The 18,166-nt window shown below is 40.1% G+C and overlaps 1 protein-coding gene across 1 annotated transcript in view; it reads right to left on the reverse strand.

The window, feature by feature from the left end:
- Positions 1-18,166, reverse strand: part of aqr (aquarius intron-binding spliceosomal factor) — a 49,085-nt gene that overhangs the window by 17,919 nt on the left and 13,000 nt on the right. Inside the window, exons 16-27 of the mRNA XM_085379243.1 lie at positions 16,716-16,836; positions 16,323-16,464; positions 15,665-15,843; positions 14,685-14,852; positions 13,018-13,187; positions 9,689-9,930; positions 9,393-9,542; positions 8,656-8,725; positions 7,577-7,687; positions 5,414-5,523; positions 2,312-2,447; positions 95-304 (exon numbers count right to left, since the gene is read on the reverse strand). Of these exons, the coding sequence (XP_085235369.1) occupies positions 95-304; positions 2,312-2,447; positions 5,414-5,523; positions 7,577-7,687; positions 8,656-8,725; positions 9,393-9,542; positions 9,689-9,930; positions 13,018-13,187; positions 14,685-14,852; positions 15,665-15,843; positions 16,323-16,464; positions 16,716-16,836 (1,809 nt within the window). The remainder of the gene's footprint in view (positions 1-94; positions 305-2,311; positions 2,448-5,413; positions 5,524-7,576; positions 7,688-8,655; positions 8,726-9,392; positions 9,543-9,688; positions 9,931-13,017; positions 13,188-14,684; positions 14,853-15,664; positions 15,844-16,322; positions 16,465-16,715; positions 16,837-18,166) is intronic.

The following is an 18,166-nucleotide window of genomic DNA, read 5'->3' on the forward strand; positions in this document are numbered from 1 at the left end:
GAGAATGTGCAATACCTGGAAAGACAGCTGGTATGAAAATAATCAAATACAGCAGGTAAAGCTTGTAAAGTTGCTGGCCCTGTGATCTTCTTACCTCCAGCTGGGTAAATATTTTCTTGATGTGGCGATAGCAGCCCTCTGCGATGTCCATGTCCTCCTCATATGACCGACCTTTGAACACAGGCTGGGGTGCATTGGAAAAGTACTTGTGGAAAGGAAAGTGTGCAGCAACAGCCTCCACCTCCACGTTCTTGCCCTGTTTTGGTTTTACTTTGCTCATGTACTCTTCCCAGCGGGATATCACCTGTTATGGGGAGAGACAACAGTCACAGAACACCCTCTCAAAGAGTCCCAGTAGTGATATTTAGTATACACCCGAGAATCAGGCATCTATGTCTTATTCGGGTTTGAGTTGCAAGTGTTTGTCACCTTCAATAGAGTGAATCTTTTCTAGCAAGCTGTAATTGCTTTAAAGTGGGCTGTTATGCATGACAGGTGGTCCTGAGATTATGCTGAGAGGAAAATCACACCTGTTCACACCAATAAACTCTTAAGGGTCTGCAGCATTTTATTTGGGAGATTACTAATTAAGGGTTTCAAAAAGTAGCCTTACTTAGCCACGGCATTCAGAAAATGACCAGGGGTATTTTCTCACATGAGCGATGTTTGTATGTTCTCATACAACATTTGTTTTTGGACAGCAGAAGGAGGAGGACTGCCAATCTTAAATGGCTCTGCTAAGCTTAAATTCAGACTATAGAAAAATAGATAAACAAGCAAAAATGAACAAATGAGAAGCAATAGGCTCACTCTTGCTGAGGTGCTCCTGCTGAGTATCTAATAACCAAACCCAAACAGCAGGGTAGCTTATTTCTATAAATACCCCTTTAAAAAAACAACATTAGGGATAGCATTAATGAGTCTGCTAGAGGACTGAGCTTAATTGCATGTTGAGTATCTGTCTGCACAGATTATTAGGACTACCATGGAAACCTTAATGATATGTACAAAGTCACTGTTATCAACAATCACTCACATTCACATGAATAATCAAGGAAGTATGCTCACGGTCAAGTTATCACTACACCAACAACCTCCTGACAACATCTTCAAAAGACAAAGAACTATACAGTTGGGTCTGAAAATGTCTGAACAGTAACACCGTAATTTTGATCATTTTGGTTCTGGATGCCTACACAATAGATTTTACCTGAACAACTGAGATTCAATTACAGTCTTTAATTAGAGGGGTAAACAAGAATATTTTTACACAACATTAATTTAGCCCTGACTGAAGGTGAAACCTTGGACTTCTGTGTCAAAAATGTTTATTTTTGGAATTGTTCTATTGAAACTGGGGAAATTGTAGTAGGTAATTGCTAGCAGTGGAAATTCTCCTGCAGCCTGAGGGGACAGTAATGATGAGGTGACAGGAATAAACAGAAAGCATTAAGAGCGTTTCTAAATATTTATATTCTTGACAGAAAGAGCAGATTGCCAGGAGAATGGAAACTTCAATAATGTCTGCATTTCATTCATCAACTGTCTGAGGAGGAGGATGGTCGTTACAGAAATCCATTCTAATTATTTCTGCAAAATATCTCCTTAACTCCATCTGAAAATCAATTTCAAAATCTCTACACAAATGGTGCTTAATGCTTAATAGAAGGATGGATCTGAAAGTGGTTTTTCCCCTTACTTAAGTCACACACAAAATGAATAAAAGATCAGAGTTAGAAGTACATCCAACATTACACGTGAATTTTTTTTCTATATCACAGAAACACATGTACTGCCTTTTCTCTGCAAGAACAGACATGGCACGGCAACATTTACAGCATTTACAGCCTCAAAAACCAGGCCCTTCTGTTTCAAATGCTGCGTGGTCATGAGGTTATATAATAATCCTGTGACAGCTTTGCCCTTGACTTCAACTTCTGAGTGCACCAAAACAACACAAGTCATATCCATAACTGTGTGTGTGTGTGTGATATCAAAACAATAAAGCAATTGAGAAAACTGAATTGCTTTCTATCAGCACAGTAGTTTTTTAGAATGTTGATGCTGATGTTTTGAGTTTTCCATCCTGTTTCTCACTGATTACTGTCTTTTAAAAATTACCATTTGTTGCAAGTTTATCAACATCAAGGCCAGATACCAATTTTTTGGGGCAGTGAAAAGTATCAGATCTTTTTTCCCCCCTACCCTGAGTTCCTACAGGTGTTTCTGACACTGGAGGATAAACACAGATGTCTGCAGTGGACAATTGCCTATACTTGCTAATTTAGATTGCAGCTATTCACAGTCTTACCTGGTAGAGGTAGAAATGTCCAGCAGTCTCACAGGTATAAGAAACATCTCCTGGGACATCCAAGCTCTCCTGTAACCTTCCCACCTCTCGGAGAAGCTCCAGTCTTCTGGCCAGGACGTAGTTTACCCTTCCATATCTGAGGAGAGCACAGGAGTGTTAGTCAACAATCTAAATGGTTAACCCCTGTAAAAATAAGAAGGCAGTTGAAACAATGAGCCAGCTATAACAAGCTATCACAACATGACACAAGAGTGATATTTAATCTAAATCACACTTCCTATATACACCCAGAAAAAAAAACATGGCATAATAACTAGGGTATGTTTGATTAGTTACACTAACGTTCAATGGCCGAAAATTAATTTGTACCACATAACAGAATTAGAGATGAGTAAAACTGTTGTACATAGCAGAGGAACATCTGTTTGCTCGTCCATATTTTTCTGTTAGCGCTGGCTTTCAATTTAACTGCTGGTTTTGTAGTAAAACTTAAATAATAAATCTTATTTATATCATCCTGATTGGGTTTTATGTATGTGTAAGGTTTGAGGGTGTATTTTTAACAGGCATTTAAAAAGCCATACCCTCCAATCTCCAGGAGAAACAGAAAAGTAATTTGTAACAAATTGCTTTCTACATAAATCCAACAATGGTCATGACCTAAACCAGCATGTCTCGTGACCTGCATGCATGACTCATAGCAGCGCGTAGTTAAACGTACAATTGAGCAATAAGAAAACCTCAGACTGCAACTTATGGCAAACATGTGAGACAGGGTCTTGTGATTACTGACTTGACTGTGCAGAATATTGGCTGTCTGATTATGGTCACCTGGGGATATACTTCCTTTTCTACGTTCTAACATACATCTCATTATGCAGCTAAACAATACTGCTGAAAAATGTCATCAGATGGCAGTGAGACAACAGACAGGAAGAAGGAGGGGTTACCGGGTAACACTAGAGGTGAACACTATTTTTAGACCCTCTCCAAAGATTCTCGGTCAGCAGATGACTCAAAGACGATCACACTGCTCTGCCTTAGTAAAATTAAATAAAAGTGAGAAGTGACGTTGCCTCTTAGGATGACACACCTGTAATACACTCACCAAAAGCCTAAAATAGATACAAAGGTATAGTGCATGTGCAATGTACATTAATCTACAAGTCTGTCTTAGTGTTTTCGTAAACTCTGATAAATGTAAAACATCTGAATGAGAATGGTGTGTTTCATTTTCTGCCCTAAATTGGAATCATAAAATGATCTTGACAACCTGGGATGCAAATGTAGACCATCCAAAACTAAACAAGGGCTTCCTTAAGCCATCACCAAGATCCCCCTTCTAAAACTCATTAAAATGGCACAAAATTTTTCATGAAATGCATGGAGGCATTGTTAATTAAGGCTGTAGCTTCCCTCTTCGTTAAGCACTCAGAAAAGCACTGCCGTCTATTTTTTATCTCATGTACAGTGTTAATTAAAACTCTCTGGCTCTCTCCTCATTCTGGTGTCAGTGGGGTGGAAGAAGTGTGGAGTCGGCATGTTGTTGTGAGGCAACTGGGCAAGCGGGAACATGTCGACTGCTGCTAGCTAGCTAGAGCTCTTTCTTTTATGTCTGTGTTGCTGCATAATTTAAGAACGCATGAGACTGCCTTCATGTGCGGATGCCCAGTTTCCATAAATCATCATTCATACTACAGCCATGCACTCCCAGTAGACAGCAGTCATACAAAGGGTACAGCAAATGAGAGGCATGTGTAACTCCTCCCTCGCTCCTTAAGGAAAGCTGAGAGCTATAGGGTGCAATTTGCTCAATGCCATGGATGGATGAGATGGTAATTAACATTGTAGGGTATAAGAACACTTTAAATAGTAACAGCATAAAAAATGTATTAAAATTCAGTGACACTGAGCTATTTATATTCAGGAGGTGGCAGGAGAGCGCTGCCTGTGGTGAAAAAAAAGTTTCCGGCTGGTACATTTATTAAAGTGTTAAATACATTAGTGATTATATAAAACTGTACATGTTTTGAGTATTTTGTGATACTCTGGTTTTCTGAAGTGTGCCATGAGTACAATGACCCCCACCTACTTTTGCTATCATGCTATCTTACTACGTCTCAATAGTACTGAGTCACTATCCTTAAAGGCATTAGACATACTAGGAACAAGCATATATAAGAGAGTTGGGAAACACTGGGACTTCCTTATGACGACCAGTGAGTCTTATCTATGGTGTGTTCTGTGTCCTGCCTCCATTTTTGCATTTACAGCTAGTGTTAAGCCTGGGTGGTGCATGTATTTGATTATACTCAGATAATGTCAAATCACCACTGATTTAAAAATAAACGTTCCTAAGTTTTGGGTATTTTGATTCATTTATGAATTTATTACACTGTTGATAATTCCTAATTAAACAGATCTTTCTATTCTTGAAGTAGATTAAGGACATTACTACTGCTACTTTTCCATCTGACTTATCACTAATGATCTTAATTATTTATTTAAACACTTCTTACTATGTATTAAGTTATTTACTTGACTTCTATAGTGCCAGCTCACAACATGTCATCACCAGGTGCTTTTTATCACAGCGTACGGTAAATATCCTGTAATATTAAGGGAAACATGCAAATGCTCCAAACAGTGGTAAATCCATATAATTCTCTCTACATGGCCTGCTGCTATCTTATTAAAATTTATTTTAAAAACTGGGGCAGAACCAACCAATCAACTGTTGTGGTCCAGAATAGCTATGAATGGGTTACTTGGGCATGTACTGCTTCTAAGTGCATGGCTGCTGAGACAGATCCCTTAGGCTGGTGGAAAGGACTGAGAGTCCAACAATGCCTAGTGAAAATAAACCAGGTCCAAAGCCTGACATATGAGAGTGTAGCAGCCTTGTCAGTGCATTGACTCAGACCTACGGTGTATGTGGGAGATGGCATTAATGGATGTGAGTTGCCTCTGCAATTTAGATACACTGTAACTCTGAGACATGATTTCCCACAAGTGATGGTGCATTCAAGAAATATTCAGTTTTCACATATGCAGTACTGTTTGGTTAGCTGTACCCATTTGTCTGTTATCTTCTTTGCTCACCTGCTGAAATCCTTCTCAGTCTCCAGCTCTTCCTCTCCATGGCCCAGACGCAGAAGGTGGCGCTCGTCGATGTCTAGGGCCATGATCTTTTCAAAGAGTTGGTTCAAAGCCTGATGTGGAATGAAAAAAAATCTCTTTCATTTGTATGTAATATACTTATGTTAAGTCAGTAAAATAATTTGGGAGGGTGTGCAGAGTCTTATACAGGAAAATAATTATCATCAAACTATACTTCTGGTGTTTAAGGTTCCTTCTGTCATGCTTCCCCTTAGTTTAAAGCAGCTAAAGATTACTTTATGATTAAATACTGAGGGGAAAAGACCAAGGCACAAGGGAGCTTAGCTTTTAATTTCTCCTCCATGGTTAGAATATGACTCTTGCCTGATTAATGGGCAGTTCTGAGAACAAGCTTTAAATTCTCTTGACAACTTTACATTTAGTTGATCGATGTGTTCTAGAAACTTTTCAGAGATCAGACTTGCACGTGGAGATGCACTCTCCCTGCGACTGGGGAGAGTGCCCGCCCTATGGAAGACATCCTGCATCGTCCCGGTCCCCAAAAAGAATCGGCCCAATGAGCTGAATGACTTCCGACCGGTGGCACTGACGTCACATCTTATGAAGACTCTAGAGCGGCTCTTCCTCAACTTCCTCCGACCACAGGTACAACATGCCCAAGACCCACTACAGTTTGCATACAAGGCGGGTGTTGGAGTGGAGGATGCCATCCTGTACCTCCTACACAGAGCCCACTCACACCTGGATGGGGGAAAAGGCACGGTCAGGATACTGTTTCTTGACTTTTCCAGTGCCTTTAATACCATCCGGCCCTGTATGCTTCAGGAAAAACTGAACAGGATGGAGGTGGACCCCTGCCTGGTGGCTTGGATCTCCGACTACCTCACCGACAGACCACAGTACGTCAGGCTGAAGGACATCACGTCTGACACTGTGGTCAGCAGCACAGGAGCACCACAGGGAACTGTGCTGTCCCCTCTTCTCTTCACCCTGTACACCTCTGACTTCTGCTACAACTCTGAATTATGCCATATTCAGAAGTTTGCAGATGACACGGCCATCATGGGGTGTATCTGGGATGATCAGGAAGAGGAGTACAGAAGTCTGGTGAGGAACTTTGTCGCATGGAGTCACACAAACCACCTGCAACTCAACACCTCAAAGACTAAGGAACTGGTTGTGGACTTCGGGAGGTCCAGAGAAGGTCCACTGCCGGTTCAGATAGAGGGGGAGGAGGTGGAGGTGGTCAACAAGTACAAGTACCTCGGGCTGTGGGTGGACAATAAACTGGACTGGTCATGCAACACAGAGCACCTGTATAAAAAAGCCCAAAGCCGACTGTACTTCCTCAGGAGGCTGAGGTCTTTTAACATCTGCAGGAAGCTCCTGAGGATGTTTTACCAGTCGGTGGTTGCTGGAGTACTTTTCTATGCTGTGGTGTGCTGGGGGAGCAGCACAGCAAAGAGGGACTCATCCAGGCTGGAGAAACTGATCAGGAAGGCTAGCTCTGTGGTCGGCATGAAGCTGGACACTCTGGTGACAGTGGCAGAGAAAAGGACATTAAAGAAACTGATGGACATTATGAACAATGCTGGGCATCCTCTGCACACGGCCATAAACAATCAGAAGAGTCTGTTCAGTTACAGGTTGCTTCTCCCCAAGACAAGAACTAACAGACTTAAAAACTCCTTTGTCCCACACGCCATCAAACTGTTTAACTCCTCTCTGGAGGGGAGAGGGAGGGGAAACAGGAGGACAAAGGAGGGGGGAACAACTAAGCTGTAGTGCCTCTTCACCTCACTGTACAATACCTTGTGCAATACTTTTTGTAAATAGTCAACAGTGCAATAGACTCAATACTTGAAATGTGCAATTCACTTGTATTTTTATTTTTTATTCCTATTTATCCCCTTTGTATATTTTATTTATATTTGTCTCTGTATTTATATATGTGTGTGTGTGTATCTATATATATATATATATATATATATATATATATATAACAATTCTGTAACTGTAACTTCGGTCGTTGCTGTGCTTTTTGGAAGTTGAATTTCCCAGAGGAACCCACCCGAGGGATTAATAAAGTTCTATCTTATCTTATCTTATCTTATGCTGTGTGCGTATATGGAGGGGAGTGTTGACCTGATTTGAATGTGTGACTATGAGGGTCCTCTGCTCAGGGAAGTTGTGATACAGGTTTGAGATGATCTGAACGGCAACATCGGTCTTTCCAGTACCCGGTGGTCCCACAACCTGGAGGAACGAAGTAAGAATGGGATTATGTCAGAAGAAATTAAGCATTTTAACTGTAGGACATAAAAAAAATAAGAAATTGGAAGTTAGGTTGCAAAGGCAACGTTTCTGTAGATTACAAAGGTAGACCTAAGCCAGTGGTATCCACATAAAGGTAGGGAACATAGCTAGCGAAACAAAGAAGAAAGTCGTAGGAGGAACAGAGAAGGAATCAATATTTTCAAGCCTCTCCTGGTTTACAGGTTATCATGATAATAAGCTCCAAATTTACTTACCTGGGGGGGAACAGCACATTAAATTTACTAAATTAATATTCATGAAACAGGTTGGTCTTAGTGTGGGTCTCTCAGGTGAGTAATCTCTGCTAAAATTAGTAAGCACAATTACACATTCATGCATAAATCAGTGCGTAATCAGCTCCTTCGTTTCTCTACATGAAAGCTAGGCAGACCAGGAGGTAGTGTGTGCTTGTTATGGCTGCTAATGACTGTGACATATGCCAAGAAGGAAGGTTAGAAGGGGTGAAGTGAGTGGCAGATGAAGGCATGCATACAGAGTTGTTTTATGGCTCTGGTGATAGCCTTCTTGCCATATTTACCTCAGCTAGCTGTGCAATAAATAACTCTGATCCCACTGCCAGTTTCCAGTCACCACAACAGAACAGCACTCTTGTCACAACAGTGTGTTAAACAACTTTTAACATAAAAATAGCAGGTTGGGGTGAAATTTTTGTGGTTGTGCATGTCAACTGGTGGCTTTAATCCTATTTTGACTATTTCGCTGGTATAGTCAATATGTACTCCTCAAAAGTACACAGAGAATTTTAGTGAAATTTGATGTTTTCCATAAGTATACAAGACAGGGATGAGTTAGTTGTTTTTTTTGTCAAATACATAATAAGAAAATATCATTTTAAATAGATAGCTTCCACACAATCTTGAAACTAAAATCAAACACTGGATTCTTACCATTGTTAGACCTGGCTGCATCCCGGCTCGAATGGCTTCAATTTGAGTAGAAGTGAATGGAATTGTGTTCCTGTAAGACATGTACATGCTTGAAATTTATGAATCAAGTAATCTGATACTGAATACCCTTGGAAGCATAAACCTATTTGTATTCAAATGACTTCATTTGTTTTTCTAAGAGATGCTTTGTGCTGCAAGTGTTGAGATGCATTTGGAGACCACACTGAAAGATTGCTATCAAGATTTGAATATCAAAGTGCAAACTGAAAATGCTCAGGAAGCACAGGATGAATCTCAACTTTTCATGTAGTACAATTATTTTGGGTTGTTGTAATTAGTACAGGAATATTACAGCCCCTTCTATTCCCCATTCATTTCATGCATAACACCAACCAAAACAGCACCACAATATTACATCCTAAACACATCAGATACCATGGAAACGGAAATCAGAATAGATTAGTAGCTCAGTGTAGGGTACCTACGATGCGCATAGCTTAGAGATTTGCACCTCCACACTTCTTATATTGACATGAAGTCTTTGAATAACAGGTTAAGGACTTAATATGCATAAGATTATAAAAATAAATAGGTGTGGAACTCAAGAATATATTAGTATATACAATGTGAGTAGAAGGTGTAATTGCATTACAGAAACAAATCAGTGCACTGTACAATTACTTGACAGTAAATCTTATTAAATGATAAATGGAAAGGTTCGAGTATTGATCTCTCACCGTTTGGGCTGATTGTAGGGATATGGCCCACGATTGGGGGTAACATAGGGTTCGACAATCAAGGTCTTGTCTTCCTCTTTGTTTTCCACTTCTTCATCAGCCTTTCTTTTCTTTCCTTTGTCTGCTGTGTTTGAGGTGGGAAATGTGATTCTGATACAGCAAAAGAGAGAATAAGAAGGATAAATATGATGTATTATGACATGTTTAATAATATATAAACAATTATATAAATATGGTTACGCAAACAGATTCTGATTAAGATTGATCAAACAAAACATTTTTCTTTTAAAATTCACCTGAATGGGGGAACCTGAAGTTCAGGGTTCTCCTCAGTGACCTTTATGGTGTTACCAGGGAAACATGAACGCAAGTGGTCCAATGCCAAAAAGGTGTCGTTGAAGTCCAACGTCGAGATCTGATTGGGCATTTTTGAATAATGTGCGCTGCCCGGGTCACCATAACCTAAGATGATGTCATGAAGCCAGTCTGGGACGACACATTCTGTGTTCATCAGATGTCTGATGGTCTCTAGCACAGCCTGAAACAGAGAGAGAGAAACATGTTACAGATGACACTGAGCACAAAACAGACACAAAAACAGTTTAGCTGGGTAAGAATAGCTTTGTGGCAGACTGATGGGACAGCAGATAATTTATAAGTCTGTCAATTATATTTTAATGAGCTGCAAACTGTCTAATACTTTGTGCATCAAACGGGGAAGCGTGTTTACTTTTAGGTCTGTCATGCTTCAAAGATGGAGATGTTGCCTGAATATCTGTTAGCTGCTGCGCTTTTCAAATTCAGAAAAAAAGCAAAAACATCTGTAACTGCTGTGGCTGTGAAAGACAGAAACTGATGTGCAGAATTAGAATTAGCAGATCTGAAATGCTCTAATGAAAAGCTTTTAAAGAAAGAGATGGTGGGGGGTGTTTTCTTCATGCCAGTTAACAATCTAATGACGCCAAGCTACATAAAACCAGTAATAAAGGTCTCAGTACTCACATGTTTGATTTTATCATGACCTGAATTCCATGATGTGAAATCTGTGTAACAGGTCTTGAAATCAAAACTTGAGGTTTGCATTTTGTTAACTTTCTAAGAACACGTTACACTGACTGTGTACCTAGGGTTGCCAACCGTCCCTTAAAATACGGAATCGTCCCGTATTTCGAAACAAAAGTACACGTCCCGTATTGAGCTAATAAGGGACGCACTTTGTCCCGTAATACAGTGAGAATCAAAAGTAGTCTATAACTTTTAATGGAATTAACGCTTTGTTTGAAAACATAATTCCCAGCCCCTCTCCTGCTTTGTGACCAATGAGCTGACAGCACACTTATGACAATTCGAGTATGACAATTCAGATTACCGCTCATCTCATTGGTCGAGGAAAGGTCGCTTACGGAGAAAATACCGGAAGACAACAGATGACCACAACAAGAAGCATGGCCAACAGGGAAACAAACGCCGACACGGCGGTGCAAGTCTCGGACGACAGTACACCTAAAGCTGGGCAAACACTGTGCGATTTTTTCAGTCACGTTATTCAGCTCCTGCTCAAACTGCACGATTGACTCGCAGGGGTTAGAAGTTCATAGGTCACGATGCAGGTCTCACACTATACGGCCCGATGCTCTGATGCGACCTGAGTGCTCACACTGTGCTTCCATAACATGAAGGTTATAACAGAAAATCTGTCGCTCTCCCTCTTTCACTCACACAGACACACCACCACCATCAACTTTGCTAAATTGCTAATGAAAAACACTCATCAGGCAGCTGTGATTGAGCAGCAGTGTAAATCCAACTGTTTTCACGGTTGTTGTGGTCGTGATAATTTTGTGATGCCACATCGAAAAGGCTCGGATGAGCTTTCCAAAGTTCTACAAGTTGTGCCTCCATCGCTTGTGTCCAGATCACACGCTGCACAGCCGTGCTGCAACGTCTTTTTCACCGACGTTTACGTGTTTGCGCGCGAGCAGTGTGAGCGGCTGTGGTGAGAACCTCACGAGCGATTGATGATCGGGAGCTGGTCGTGAGGTGTTAATCACTTCTCGTTACCCCACGTATACTACACGATGCACGATGAAGGCCAAAATCGGTCCGATCACTCAAAAATAGTCTCAAAATGGGCCTAAAACCGCACAGTGTGAGCCCAGCGTTAGAGCAGCAATGTTTGTTCCCCTCAGAGAAAGGGAAGAATGGGAAAAGGAAAACACCTGGCTGGAAAAAGTTAATATGGGCATGTGCAATGAATATCAGCGCTATGTGGCCAGAAGTGTGATAATATAATTTATTTTGTGTAATAAACAACTGCAAGGATAGATGATTACAACAAATAGATGACTAATACATAAAAGGGTTTACAAACAGGAGCAGCTGATTAGCATCAGAAAAGCTGAAATAATATTTCAACTGAAGCCGATTGTACTAAATGCACTAAATGTGCACTGTTACAAGAATATTTTTCTTTCTATTGTTTTCTATTATTTTAAGTTAAGCAGGACAGAGTTCTTTTAAAGAAAGATTTACTTATATTCTCAAAAGTTAAGCATGACAGGCTTCTGTTTAAGAAAGAGACCTGTTTTATTGTGTTAATGTTGTCATTTTGAGCTAAAAATAAATGGCTAAATGATCATTTGTTTCACATGTGTTCATATCACAAAGAATACACATCTACTTAAATCAAATTCAAGTCAAAGGGTTAAAAAAATAATTTCACACACAAAAAAAGAGCTAGAAAATTCACCACACTGGGAAGGGTGAAGACAACTGGGTCGCCCGGCCCTGGCCACGAGGTGTCCCTTATTTATTTTTCAGGGAGTTGGCAACCCTATGTGTACCCCAGTCAAGCTAGTTCACAGAAAGCATCTCAACATTTTGAAACACTGCGAGTTTTTTTCTGCCGTTTACATCTGCGCTGTTTACATTCCACCAGATGCTAATGCTAAGCTAGCGTTAGCACAATTGAGCAGCAGCATCAATAACAGCCTGGTAGCACACCCGGACAGTGTCTTTATTGCGGCTGGGGATTTTAACCACGCGGACCTGAAATCTGTACTTCACAATTTCCACCGTAATGTGAAGTGTGCTACCAGAGGAGATAGAACGTTGGACCAGGTGTACACCAACATGGCGAATGCGTACAGAGCCCAGGCTTATCCCCACCTGGGTCTGTCAGACCATCTCTCCCTTCTGCTACACCCAATATACACACAAAAGATCAAGAGCACTGGGATTACAACCAAAACCGTGAGAACATGGCCGCAGGACGCTATTCCGATGCTTCAGGACTGTTTCCACTGCACAGACTGGGATGAATATGTACACTTGGGTTTTAAGGGGTATTTATTATTTTCTTCTTTTTTTTTGGGTTGTATGGAAGCCCCAAACGCAATTTCATTGTTCTTGACAATGACAATAAATAAATAAATACTAATACTAATACTACAAGAAAAGCCTTGGACGAGAGTTAGAGGGACCACTGAAAAGGACTCATTGTGTGGCAACCTCAGAGTCACCCTGGCCCCAATCTCAGAGCTAGAACACTAAAGACAGTGATACATCACTCAGGGCGATGTTGACAGAAGCAGAACTCAAGGTCTGAAGCTAAAGCAATCCAAACCTTGAAATTGTTTTCCTTAGGTTTGCGTCTCATGATGATGTTGAAAGTCTCATATGGGTCTTCGGTGTTACTCTGAATACTGCTGGTCATGTCCTGCTGGTACTGGTTTGGGTCAAGCCATACACGAAATGTTCTGACATCTCCACGCAGCTTGGGCTTTGGTTCAGGACCTAAACCAAAGTACCAAGGATTATTTATTATAGCAATGAAATAATGAAAAAAATAACCTTAAAAAAAATCAGAAACAGTGTAGCATTTTAGAAACATTGTTAGAAAGTTTTATCCTAATCCTAAACACAGGAAAGTAAAACTAAGGACAGAGAAAAAGAATAAAGATCAATGTTAAGTGAGTCACTGTGAGCAAGTCAAAGTAATTAAACTCATATATTCTCAAATTAAAAAATAAAACCCTTTAAAAAGAGCTAAGACTTTCAATGCCTTCTCAGGAAGAGGAATTACATTACACTTGATTGACTGGCCATGGGCTTTAGGCCTATTCCCATTAGGGGGCCTGTGTGGTGCAGTGTGCAGCTATCACAGATTTCTAAATAGAATCTGTGTGGAGCTGCAGGGCACATAGCAGAAACCAATCCACTCCAATTCTGACATGTGTTCCCATGTGCAAATGTGCACAGTTATGTGGGGATCAATAAAATCCACCTTACCAAAATGAGTGTGGTGATAGCTTAAGAGTGGAAGCTACACCCTCCACACTATTCAGTAACAATGTAGCGAGCTGGAGTAAGGTGTCTCAGCTGTTATAAAATATATTTATGCCTTTGTATTAAGTTGTCAGTTGTTAAAAGGTGGGATTAACTCAATACTTAATATAAAGGGACATACATTGTTCAAGTCATTAAAAATACATTTAAACCATCGTAGCTCATATAAATGTTCTACACTTGAGCAGTTTTATAAAATGGTATGTCAGTTAGCTACGAGTGTCCCAAAATGCACACGTTGCCCTGTGTCGTCGTCCCCCCGTACATTCACCAAATGCCCAGTGATTTATGTGACATCTCCCCTCCACACAGCAAGCCAAAGTACCACTTATCCCTGTTGGGAAGCTGAAAGTTTAAACAAGCCAACATTGGCAGGACATGTTCCCCAGCATGTCTATTTCTAAAGCCATTCCCCTCTGCATATATAAAACGTCATGAAAGAATAAGGGAAGGATGTTTCAACACATGTACACATGTTCTGACTCCCACACTTGCAACCAAAAACTGAATCAGCCAAGATTACTTTAAGGACTGTTGCAGAAATGTTTTTTTTTAATTTCACAATCTGCTGCTGTTGGCAATACTTTCATCTAAGGTGATTGTAGCTTATGTACCACATTACTTAATTCTGCAGGACAAGTACATTAAGTGCCCTCTTATAGATAAAGCAAACCAGAGCAAGCCCTTCAGTTAAATCCAATAAGTAGAACAAAGAGGAGAGCCAGCAGCTCTCAGGTGTCATTGTTGACCACAGGTTAATGAAGTCTTAAGGTGAAAAAGGCCAGGTTTCACAGTGACAGTCACCATGACAACACCAGTCTGACCCTCTCCTGAGGATTAGCTGCTAGGGCTGACGGTGTACAGATCTGATAGGTGGATGGATGTCAGGTGTCACTGCTGTGTGTGTGAGCCTACGTATACAGGCGCAAACGCATATGAGCATACCTTCCTCGATGACACGCCCCTTGTCATCCAGCATACCCTGCACCTCACAGCCTCTCACATACACAAGGCCAGTCTGATCCACAAATGACTGACGCCGGTCAAAACGTGTGCCGTAGAGCAGCATGGGGCGCACCGTGATCAGAAAGCAAACATCATGTTTCCGCAGACCTGCAGGGGGGGAAAAAGGTTTATGGGTGTTAGACTTATAGCAAAAAGAGGAAAGGAAATGACTTAGAGATAAAAGATGGGAGAATGTAGTATGGTGGGGGAAGAAGATGAACCACCATGTCAACATTTGCCTGATCATTAAAACCTGAAGCTCTAGGGAAAGAGCTACTGGAAGTAAAGAATGGATGTAATATCTAACACTTACTGAAATACAAAATATAAATAAAACTATAAAAGTAGTTTTAGAGAGAACAGAGTTTTCAGTTTGTGATATATATATATATATTTTGCTTTTTTTAAATCCAGCAGAAAATCACCTTTTTAGAAATATAGCGATTACTTTTTTCCCCCTATAGCATTCATTTTCGCTAGTAATCAATCCAAATGCACTGGCATACATTTGCTTAGGAACATTGAGCTGGCATCTTTTTCCGGAAAGCTATAGCAAAGAGCCAGTCAGAGGCCTCGGTGTGTGTTTTATGTTCCCTGTGAATCACAACTGTCAAGCTCCTGTTGACATTATCTATAGCTGCCTCATCAACCACACTGAGAGATAGTAAGAAAAATGACCAGGAAATAAAACAAACGCTCTGTGGTAAAGTCAGAAAAAAGGGTCATGAGCCTGACAGGATAGAAAACAGCAGTACAGGAAGACTTTATGGTGATTATAAACCCCTGTAGAACTGTACAGAGGGGAAAAACAGGAAAACTAAAAGTATACCAAGGTAATATGGAATGTGTAGTTAATCTATTGAAATAGGGTCAATTTCATAATCAGTTTGTTTGACTTTATAATGGTCCGCTACTTTTACCTTCCCACTCATGCTTGATATGGTCTTGTACATTGAGGTTGATAGTCACATCTGCGCGAACACGAGCAGGCCAGCTCTCTCCGATGTTGGGCTTGGCAACCTCAACTATGGAAAAAGAGGTGATTGGCTGAGCCATCCTCGCCCAGCCTCCAAACACCACTCCACCATACTCTGACTGCCTGTTAGAAAGACAAACACAACAAGAACTTAAGACAAGTGCTGTGGGCTGTTGTCAAGAATGGAAATCAGCTGGATTTAGGGCAACACATGGCACTACTGCTTACTTATTTACTTCTGCAGGAACAACAAGCAAGTTGCTACATCACTTGACATAATGGGAGCACTTATTATGTTAAGCAATGGGTTTTAAAATGTGGTGAACCAAATGCCATAAATTATTGTCAATGTGCTGCGCCACCACGTGACAGGTAGACAGAGGATACAATTCTTCATTAATTAACCTAAAAACACAAAGTATGCTATAGATTATTTAATGCTTCATTTTTGCATTAAAAGAAACACCAATGTTTATCATTCCTTTTTCAAACTATGTCTTTCTATTACTTTTTCAATGATGTTTGCATATTTTAATCAAGAAAACAATAAGGCACTATAGATTAAGTGTTCTGTGCTGCCAACAAAATTGATGACATCTCACCATGGTTTCATGCGCCAAATCACATCTTCTATGTCCTGTCTGATCTCATAGGTGGACTCCAGACGAAAGAGGTTAAAGTTCCTCAGCAGGTAGTCGTGGAGTGTCAGGAACTGGAGATTTAGCTTTGGTAGAGCCAAACAACCTGAAAAGACAGAACAAAACTAATAACTGATGTCTGCATGTTCAGATGTAAACGTCTGTGAGACCTTGTGTTATAACACTGCATATATAACAGAATATCACAGAATGTGGGTATATATTTAGTATATGCAAATATGAGGCACAGATTAGACAGATATAGTAGCATGTATTCTATTTCATGTCAACTCACATAGATACATGCACAGACATACTAACTCAGTAACAATTCACACATTCATTTATAATACACACCTTCTCCTGAGTAATACTCTGTTGGCACAATGTTCTCATCCCAGATTATCTTCTCCGTTGGATAAAGGGGCATCTGGTTAAGTTGCTCAATCTGAGAGATTCTGCGCTCATGACAAGACACCTGTACGTGGATGGCAAACAGCAAGAGAGAAAAATGACACTGAGAACATGTTTGGAGAGAAGATGTCAATAAGCAAATGCTGCACTGCCCTATCGGCCCAATGTTTAGGAATCTTACTTCCTCCTTTAGACATAAAGTTATAGGCCTTTAATATAGTTTCATTTTTCAAATTAAATGGGTTTTTTTTTCTGTTGAACTCTTGATTCTCTGTGCCTCATTTATCTACACTATATGGAAAAAGAGTACTGTGCCACCTACACCTACAGGAGCTGCTTGGCCATGCAAATAACACAATGTTTACAGATGTCTGATGTTTATCTGATGTGTCAGAAACATTTTGCACTGAGTAGATGTCTGAAGATGTGATGCAGAGCTGAAACAATTTAAAACAGTTACTTATACTAAGGATTTATTTGTTTCCTTGACATAAAGGGAGGATAAATAATATCAACAATAAAATAAACTGTAAAAAAAATGCTGTCATCTGCTATCCTTATAACTGGTTCATCCTATATGCTGTCTGTAATGACTGTGTTCAGTCAACTGTTTTGCTGTAGCTTACAGTCCTGCAAACACTTGTTTTTTAATCTATCTGTGCAAGGATGTTGGTTTTAGGGCGTAACTTCATGCACACACAAATGAAAGCCCTCAAAGAGTCTCCTGCAAAAATTGACTCAGATAAATAAGACACAGCTCTTCTCCGTCACGTCTTATGTGTAATTGTGCTTTGAAATAACCACTTTGATGAAGAGGTCTGCCACGAACAGTTAAGTGTGTATTGGAGAGACTAGACAAACTAGGGTCCCCCAGATTCCAGGAGAGGTTTTGAAAGAGAACATTAGGAGAGCAAGCAAAGGGTGACTACAGAGCAAAATCAAAGCTTAGGCTTCTTCAGAGATTCCACGAAAGGAAATAAATAAATGACTCTCCATCATATTAGTCCTGCCTACGATTTACCCAATGTTACAGAAATGCCCACATGAAGCATTTATTGGATTAGAAGGCAAATTCACAACGGACAGTGCAGTCAAACTGCAATAATAAAATATGTATTTGAAGTTAATGAGATTAATTATTTTAAAATGTAAAATCCAATCCTAGTATACGGTATTGCCAAATGACCAGTGAATGTTTTGTAAAATAACTGTTTATAAACACCAGTGATACATCTTTTATATTCTCAGTTGCCATATAACCAATGCCTGATGTATAGGTTTATTTAAAGGGTTAATTTAAAGTCTCAGGCGTTAACCATTGCCTACAAATCCTGGAATAAATATTTTAATATTTTATTTTTTAAATTTCAAGAAACATGTCATTAAAACAAACA

The sequence above is a fragment of the Diplotaxodon limnothrissa genome, linkage group LG19 (assembly GCF_057381915.1).
Source record: "Diplotaxodon limnothrissa isolate DT_005_m linkage group LG19, D_limnothrissa_male_GT1.1, whole genome shotgun sequence".
NCBI lineage: Eukaryota > Metazoa > Chordata > Actinopteri > Cichliformes > Cichlidae > Diplotaxodon > Diplotaxodon limnothrissa.